The 9,119-nt window shown below is 33.8% G+C and overlaps 1 protein-coding gene across 1 annotated transcript; it reads right to left on the reverse strand.

The window, feature by feature from the left end:
• Positions 1 to 194: 194 nt before the first annotated feature.
• Positions 195 to 4,895, reverse strand: LOC114278065 (Protein-tyrosine phosphatase-like, PTPLA). The gene is made up of 9 exons (XM_028220054.2): positions 4,695 to 4,895; positions 4,546 to 4,631; positions 4,389 to 4,436; positions 4,188 to 4,276; positions 3,669 to 3,722; positions 2,728 to 2,795; positions 2,527 to 2,573; positions 2,279 to 2,376; positions 195 to 619 (listed from the first exon to the last, which is right to left on the reverse strand). Exons 1-9 carry the CDS (start codon positions 4,751 to 4,753, stop codon positions 515 to 517), a joined length of 654 nt encoding a protein of 217 aa, XP_028075855.2. The 5' UTR covers positions 4,754 to 4,895; the 3' UTR covers positions 195 to 514.
• Positions 4,896 to 9,119: the final 4,224 nt, after the last annotated feature.

Here is a 9,119-nt window from a genome sequence, read left to right on the forward strand (position 1 = left end):
CAAAACAGAACATAGTAGAAACAAAATGTTGAGTGCAGGTGTATCAGCAAATGTTAAAGTAATGAATGTTGGTTCATCATCATGCAATGATATTCAATATTTCATTCTCTTTCCACAAGAAACAGAAAATTAGAGCAGGTGGGAAACGATTTCAACTGACGATTGCAAACCATTGAACAAAATCTCAAAATCAATTAGTCGAAACAAAAACATTGCCATAAATTTAACTCTTGCTATAGGCAAGAATCACTATCATTATCTATCAAGTGCAAAGAATCATCGACAGTCTACTACCAATAATTTTAGCACCTGACAGGGATTAATAATTGTACTTAACATTTAAAAAGGAACAATAAATTAACAATTGGCGGGCCAATGGTATGATAAATAACTGCATACATTTCAAACTTTTGACATTAAACACAGGACGCAGCTGGCCATATCAGCAACAAATGCATGCGAGAAGTTTAATGTCTAGTCTTACCTTGATCAGTGATTGACAGGACTTAAGCCTTCAGTTTTTCTTTTTCTTACGTTGTTTACCTAGTTTGGACTTCCGTTGCTCAAGTAAATGCAGGTAAAGCTTTAGCCACATAAATGGATAGCACAGAAGCAAAACCTGATTTGAGAATTTGAAGGGAAAATAATAAATATGTAAGACAAACTTTTTAAGAATATAGAACAAAATAATATAAGAACTATGAAGCACGGATACTCCAAAAATGTTCATGGATATAGGGTGGGTACTTCACAAGGGCTGATTTTTTCCCCCCCCAAAAGTTGGAATTTGATGCACGTAATTTGGAACCACCCATCCTTTACTGTTATTGAGTAATTTTGCACTATTCTACATGACGCATGAGTACTTCGAAAAATATGCCGTACCGGTATCGGGTACTCATCAGCGTATGGTACCTTGTATGGTACTTCTACATACATACCGGGTACACGAAACACGTATCCAAGTTTTTTCTTCTTAATTTTTGGCGTATCCAGACGTACTTAGTATATACCCAAGCCGTACCGTATCTCATTTGAAACAATATTTTCTTCTACTACAGAGATAAAACCTCTTTCACTAGACTTTTTTTTTATTTTTTGTTTTATGCTTAGCATGATTTTAAAATTAAACTATGATTTGTAAGTTATTTAATATAATGACATTTAATTTTGATTTATACTTTTACTTTTGACATTGAATGTTAATTATAGGTTGGACCTTTACAAATTAAGCCATTTAATTAATTTTTGCATTCTTCTAAATTAAAAATAAATATTTTTTTTACAAGCGTACCAAGTTGTGCCTGTACCCTATTTTTTAAAAAAAATTTACCGTATCGACGTACCCGTATCGTACCAATACCAGTACTCGTACTCGTACCCGTACTTCATATCTACTTATTGTTGTATACTTAGTAGACAACTAGAATTATATATATAAAAAAATTTGATGTTTATAGGAATATGGAAAATTATATTGATGTTTCATTGTTACTTTGATAATATTGATGTTTTTAAATTGTTATTTGAAAATTATATATTTGAATGAAGTGAGAGAATTCACAAATTATTGTCTTAATGGTTATAGGAATATGAGTTCATCAGGTTCAAGAGTTTATTTTAGTATTGTATTGGTATTATTGAATATTGATATATTTTTGGTTTTGTAAGTTATTGTTTTGAATTTTGGTTTGTAGGTGGGATGTTTAGCTATAAATTAAATATATATATATATATATATTTGACATATTTCAGCTGTATCCATACCTTATTATTTTTTAGAGTTTAGCGTATCAGCGTACCTGTACCAGTATCCATACCGGCACCCATGCCTCATAGTATAAGAAACACTTGCAAACCAACAAGATTATTGACCTATGCAACTCGAATCTAATTAGGTGACCAGGATACTCATAGTAGATTTACTCAAAAGGTCTAACACTACAAGATTAATCTTTTTGACCCAAAAATTTATGTTGGCCAAAGAAAATGAAGTCCCTAGTATGTTTTAGCTTTTGAAGGGAACAATCACGAGAAATCAAAATTTTGCGTGGCCTTATTCAAGTTGAAACCTACATAATTAAATTTGACGTTTTAAGCATCTTTAAAAATCCATCAGTTTAGAAAGTAGCATACTTTCAACTGCCGATATGAAAATCTTGGGCTATGCTCTCTCCCACATCAGAACCACAGATATGAAAAATGTGGCAAGGATGAGGCAGTTCACATCTTCAGAATTTTTAAAATTTCACATAAACACAAACGAAATAATACAAACCCTGACAAAATCATAGTAGGTGAAAGGGAGGCCAGCAAAGGAATCTGCATAGAGGTTTTTTGTCTTTATAAACGAAAGTGCTTGGTACATGAGCCACACTGCATCAAAAAGAGCAATCAATATTTCTTCAAAGATGCACACACACCGCATAAAAATCTTAATGACAAAATGAGAGAATAGGAGAAGTTCTAAATCTGACTAAAACCACAATATGAAAAAGAAGGATCAGTGGGAATCTATGGACTTACTTTCACCAGCAAGGCCTAGTGGATATAGAACAATAAAAGCAGTGTACCTAGCAACACAACATAAATGCAAAAAAAGAATTATTAGATTCTGCTCAAGTAATTATGTTGTGTTCATGTGTGTTAGTGGACAAGCGTGCCTGTGTAGTTGTGTGTATGTATGTATGTGTGTGTTGTGTGGTTTGTCTATAAATGTTTACGGACCTGAGGTAGGTAATTAAAGATGGAGAACTTCCCACACAATTCAAAGCATAATGTGGATACCTGATTACCTGTATCAGGGTTATGTTCAGATAATTCTTCTTCATGATAAAGATCACGAAAAAAAAAAAAAAATAGCACCCAAAAGAAAGCTTAAGAAATTAGCATGATTGACTACGTTCTTACAGAATATATTCCAACCAATTCTTGTTGGCAAAATCTCTAGTTTTAACATCACTTCAGGAAAAAAGCCCTTTGGAAACGTGTATTAGCTCCCCTCTTATATCTTTCCAGTTGTCTCCCCTCACAACCATATAAAACACTAAACCTTCTGCCCTCTTGTAAGAGAAGTTAAAGAGGATTCCTTCAAAGCTCATTTGTTCAGAATTTAATTAAAGTTATGCAAAGAAGGTCTCATCTTTCTTTATTATAGCAAACCCCCAAACAGCTTCTGAATCAAACAGTGAGCAACTCTTTGGACTTTAAAATATCTAGTTACTCTTCACTCACGAATTGCTTCAAGAAATTTAAAGTCTTCCAAGATTTTGCGACATTTTCCCATTCTTCAACAAGCCAAGCATTGGGAGTAGTTTCCTATTGCACAACTACATAGGTAGTGAGTAGCAGTCGAGCATTATTTCTAAACTACCTAATCCTAATATCAACTCATTTGTCAATCAATTTGCATTTACGAAGAAATTTGCAGCATATCATCTCAAAAGTCACAAGACATCCAAGATTTTGATTCAAAACATCCAGACATCCCACATAAGTTCTTTAAATGCACATGTCAATCCAATCCATCCACGAAAACATGATGCGTGAGTTCATCACGAACCATTTAAAATATAATTAAACTCCCTACCCTAGGTCTTGGTTAACAAGATGTTGAATGTGCAGATAACATTCATTTGTGAATGAAATTAGTACAAAAGTCAGCCCACCTCAATTAGGCACCAAGCAATGAAAGTCACGAAAACTGATGGTAGCTCCTGGACCTGCAACAGGAAACACAATGAATTGTCATTACTTTGAAGAAAATGGGCACACCACCCAAAAGCATTTGGAGATTCACATTTATATTCCATCTAGTTCAACTTGCGCATGAACAATCAACTCCAATAAACTACCACAATACATTTACCCCTTTTATTATTGCACTCATAATCATGGGTTAACAAGCTAACCATGGCCTATTGCACGAGAATTGATGAACCAAATTCATAACAAAATGCAATGTACTTAGAAATATTACCCCAAAACATGCCCAAAATTAAATACTTAAAAAGGGGTCAACAAATTGAATCTATGCATAGATTCAAACTTGGTGTAGTATGGGCCACAGCCAAAAAGAATCTTATTCACACAATTCAAATTGTGAACATTTTTCCAAGTATAGGATCTAGAGCATTTTTGTTATGAATTTGAATTATTCAAAAAAAAAAAAAAAAGAGATTATGAACCTCATCGATGCGATGAACAATTGCCAATAAAAAATGAGACCTTCCACCCCATTGCATAAGCGGAAGCAGCACTCCACTCGGCACAATACCTCAAAAAATTAAAAGGGGCAAGAACTAAAATACTTAAAAATAAAAACCCAAATGATATTTTCTCTTTAATCTCTCAGTACAAGAGCCACTGAAGCTCAAGAGTAAAAATACCTATTGCTCCGTGGACAACTTCCAAGAATGAAACAGTTTGCAACAAACCTTCACATCAATTAATTAAAGAATTAACACATTAAATTCACTGTGAAATGGGGAATATAGTTAGAATTGAGAGATTCAGATGCAAAATTCACTAATATGTGTTACTTACAGATTAATTGTCCGGAAGAAGAGTAAGCGCCATTGAATGATTTGGTGGAGACCAAGTTGCTCAAAATTCTGGAGAGAGAAATTGCCCTGCATATGTGTAAAATGTGAGTAAAGTAGAGAGAGAGAGAGAGAGAGAGAGAGAGAGATTACCATCCAAGAGCCTGAAGAAAATTGTAAGCGAAGAGGTAGAGAGTCGACAGTTGAGACATGTTTGAGGAGGAGAGTGTGTTTTTGCGACTGTTCCTTCTTTGTTGATTGGCGGGCGCTCTCTCTATTAGCGGTGGACAAATGTTTAACCGAATTGGATTCGGGTCGGGTTTATTCTATCGGAAAAAATTCTTCACAAAGATAGCATTGAGAATCCGTTTGTTTTGGGGTTAAATAGATGGGAGGGGATTAGATTGGAGGTAGGGTTATTTAGGCCTCGTTTGGCAAGAGGCTATTTTAATCAATTAGCTAAAAAGTTATTAAATTAGCCAAAAAGCCAACAACTCATACCAAAAAGTCAAAGATTCTCTTTTCTCTCTACTTTTTGCACATCTTTTCGTAATTAGCCAAAAATTCATCTCAAACATACAAGTTTTTTTTACCTACCTTTTTAGCCAAATAGCCAAAAAGTTACTAAATTAACCTGTTCCCAAACGAGGCCTTAGTGTTGTGTTTGTTTGTAGAGTTGGGAAGGGGATTAGAATGGAGGAGGTGATATAGATGGAGGTTGGAAGGGGGATTGAGATTGAGAAGGTAGAGATGGTATTAGAAAAATAGTGAGGGGATTACAAATTTTTTTATTTTTTATATATTGGAATTTTTTTTTTAAATATTAATGTTTAATTTTTTATATGTTTTATTATTTTATATAAAAATAATTTAACAATTTCTATTTAATCCCCTCGCTATTAATTCTCTCACTATAAATCTCCTTCATTCTACCTCTGAAAACAAACGAAAGTTAGATTCCAACACAGACTAACATCTTTTTATAGACTCGAATTATAAACCTTACACTTGCACCTAAGTTGTCTCTCTATATATAGAGAAATTCTAATATATATAATTTTATTTTTTAGTTATGATTCATAAATTGTTTAATATTGTGTTTAGTTAAGACAATTTTTTTAATTATGACTCGAAAGATTAAAATTATATCATTTTTTTATTTAATTATAAAGTATATATGATGCACACTCTTTACATGATGCTCTCATAATATTTTCCCTCCGTATAATAATAATTCAAAATGTACTAATTTAAGCACGGTCCAATCCAATAATTGGGCCTAAATACTCTCACCAAAAAGTAAATTGCGAGCCAATTCTGTGTGATAGACCTTAATAATTATAAATCCTATATATTTTTTTAATTACTAATACGTCTAAAAATGTTTATTTTGTCCTAATTATTTTTAAAAATATTGATAGACAAAAAAATAATAATTTATAGATAAATAAATTTAATCAATAAGATCGACTTTCAAATCCCCTTAAAAGAAATTACATAATCCCGAGCTTATTCATGTAGCCCATTAACCAATAAAATAAATATATTTGTTTCATAATTTCAATAAAATAATATTGGTATTTTAATGATTTGGTGTTTTCTTATTATGAGGTTAAATCTTATAACTAATTCACTTATAAGTTATTTTCATCTCTAAAAATATATATATATTTTTAAGTTATAAATACATTAATATGCAAGCATCGTATATAAATGATGGCAATTAATTATATAAATGTATAAAGTATAAAAATGTCAAATGATTAATCTACATTCATCCAATAAATTTAAAATTTAATGACCTGGTGGAGGATGCGGCATGTTTCACAGCAGGGAGACCAGGTTCGATTCCTGGAAGGGGGCTGTGTGTTATCTCTTTGGAGAGCTCGCCCTTTACTCCCCTCGTTCCTGGCCTCTGCTGCGGCGTGTGTCTGCCCTCCATTGGGCCCTGGTGGTGGGTCCCTCACTTGACGGGGGTTAATTCCGAGCTGGCAACCGGTTATTCCGGGGCTAGGGCCCAATGGGACCATAATGACACCACAGAGCCTTTTTTTCCTTGCTCAAAAAAAAAAAAAAAAAAACTATAACAAAGTTAAATACTATAAAATAAATAAATTAAATATATATCCAGGTCCTCGACCGGGTCAGGCCACCCGCTCATAATTATAAACTAGCCAAACAAAATTGCCTAGCCCGGCCCTATAAGCCTAAAATGTAATCCCAAATTCTATGAATCATAGGCGGGCCTTTAGGCCCTTGTCCACCCTTAATATTCAATAATCATTGGTAAATCACTTTTTAGAGTTAGCTTAGGGGGTTTTGATAGAAGTAAATATTAAGTTTAAGCATGTTATATATCACCTAATCATATCATAAATTAACCATAATTTTTTTAATTAATTTATATGAATAAATTTTATTTTTTTTCTTTCTATTCTTCTTCTTCTTCTTCTTCAATAGGAAGCTATAATTGTATGCATAGTTAATCAAAGTGTATAAAAATTACACAAAAACTATCCAAATCCGCAACGAATCAACCGTTGATGCAAATTTCAAATTGAACAAATCAAATTCCCCATCATCAGTAGGAAGCTATAAGTTTTGTAAAGAAAAATAACAATACAGTGGAGTCAGAAAAACTAATTATCAAAAAATGATAAACATAATAAAAATTATGAACTTTTTTATTGATGTGTAATTATTTTTTCTAACACACACCTGCACTATTATTGTCCCCTTTTTTTTAATTATTTATTTTTTATTTTTTATTTTAACATTAGTACTACAAGGAAAATAAACAAAATAACTTGTTAAAGCATGTCCAATAGTATGTTAGAGCTGGCAACTCTAGGAATCATTGCCCAAATGATAATGCTAAAGTTATAACTTGGGTGAAACACTAATAAATATTGTTCACCAATTAATCTCACATCTTTTCTTTAGAACTGAAAAGTCCTAAATCAAAGATGATGTCATTTTTTTGTCCTCACTGGATGTGATAATGTGGGGTTTGAGTAATAGTCAAATTACATTTGTGGATATAGAGCATACTATGGGCTTTTTTTAGTTTTCCATCATTTTCAACATAATCTTTTAATCAATGTAATGAAACCCTAAATGTTGTTGAAAGACTACTGAATAGGGTTTTAAGCGAATTCCACTCATTCAGCTTGAACCCCAATTGGCGTAATCCACATTTCAACAACACACCGTTTGTTTCCCAACTCAACATCAACTATGTAACTTGCACCGACGAGACCGTCAATTCGTCTTCTTCAATTAGAGTAATTTTAGAAACATTCGCAGTGTTTCCATTGGCATACGTGAACCCCCGACAGTTCCAAAATTACTATTGGTGACAATGAAACACAAAGGTATGTAATGTTTTATCCGTTAAGCGTATATGTGGTAGCCGAATGTCTATTGTTTTGGAGGTTTGTTCTTGGTTTTCGGTGTTAGAATTAGGAATTTTGGGGGTTTTGTGTATGATATACGTTTGTACTATGGTATTTGGGTGAGTTTACAAATGTGAACATTACACCAAGTATCCACCAAGAAAATATTATTTGTAGTGGTAATTGGTCGTTGTGTCTGTGATTGCTGTTATGGTGGTTTGGGTTGGATTTTAAATACACATGGTGGTTGAGTTTGAATGGAATATGATCGTGTTAAATGTTTTGGACACATGCAATGTTTTGGGTTTGAAAATCCATGGTTTCTACATAAGTAATTGAACTTTGAATGTTAGTGTTAACATTGGCTACGATTCATATGTGGGTACGTCCGCAATGACACCCATGTGCTAGACAGTTTGCAATGTAATGTTTTTTGCTTTTAGTTTTTAGTTTTGTTAGTGTACGGGAAAGAAATAAATCTTCTCATATAACCCTGTTGACCAAGTCTACCCTCCTCCATACGTTGTCGCTCTATCCCCTGAAAACACAAACGTGAGCTAGCCAGCGGGTGTGTGCCGGAAACCTCTCCGATGCCTAAGTCAATAAACTTGACAAATAGACAAAAGCTCTGTGTACTCAAAAAGCAAAGTTGTGTGTTACCTCCCCAAAGGTGATGTTTGTGAGCTTTTATAAGTTTTGCATGGCACAATCCTAGTAGGACTTCTACTCCTCCATGCAGAGTCCTCCTTGGATTCATACTCCTGAAAGATAATGCTTATCCTTCAACACCCCCTTCACTGCTTAAACCAAGTGAGATGGTTGTATCACGGCCGAACTCCAATACGACCGATGTAAACACGACTAAGCATAGCCGTAGAATGAGCCAAACTAGTTCTTCCTTTTACTTCTCTTACGTCGGCTTCTCATGCACTGTACATGGCACGGTTTAGACTGAACTAACGATTCGCGAACAGTATAACTCCAAGACCGGTCTAACTTCAAGTTGCTTCCGGACCGAAGTAACTTTACACGTATCTTGGGCCGAAGTAATTCTGTACCTCTCTTGGGCCGGAGTAACTTTTACGGCCTTTTTTACTCAGCCCTTTGTATTGTGGGCCACTATGACCATCTTATAGCTCGGCCCAATTTTCACCAAAACTACCCTCTCAATTGCCCCTTAATT

The sequence above is a fragment of the Camellia sinensis genome, chromosome 3, assembly GCF_055761805.1.
Source record: "Camellia sinensis isolate YWXY chromosome 3, ASM5576180v1, whole genome shotgun sequence".
Lineage (NCBI taxonomy): Eukaryota > Viridiplantae > Streptophyta > Magnoliopsida > Ericales > Theaceae > Camellia > Camellia sinensis.

Bases quoted from the DNA above. Each gene is read 5' to 3' on its own strand.
- LOC114278065 (XM_028220054.2), bottom strand. From the start codon at position 4,753: ATGTCTCAACTGTCGACTCTCTACCTCTTCGCTTACAATTTTCTTCAG. The intron at 4,277-4,388 runs GTATTTTTACTC...TAATTTTTTGAG, and splicing joins AGTTGTCCACGGAGCAATAG to GTATTGTGCCGAGTGGAGTG. The intron at 2,574-2,727 runs GTCCGTAAACAT...TTGTGTTGCTAG, and splicing joins TCTTTAATTACCTACCTCAG to GTACACTGCTTTTATTGTTC.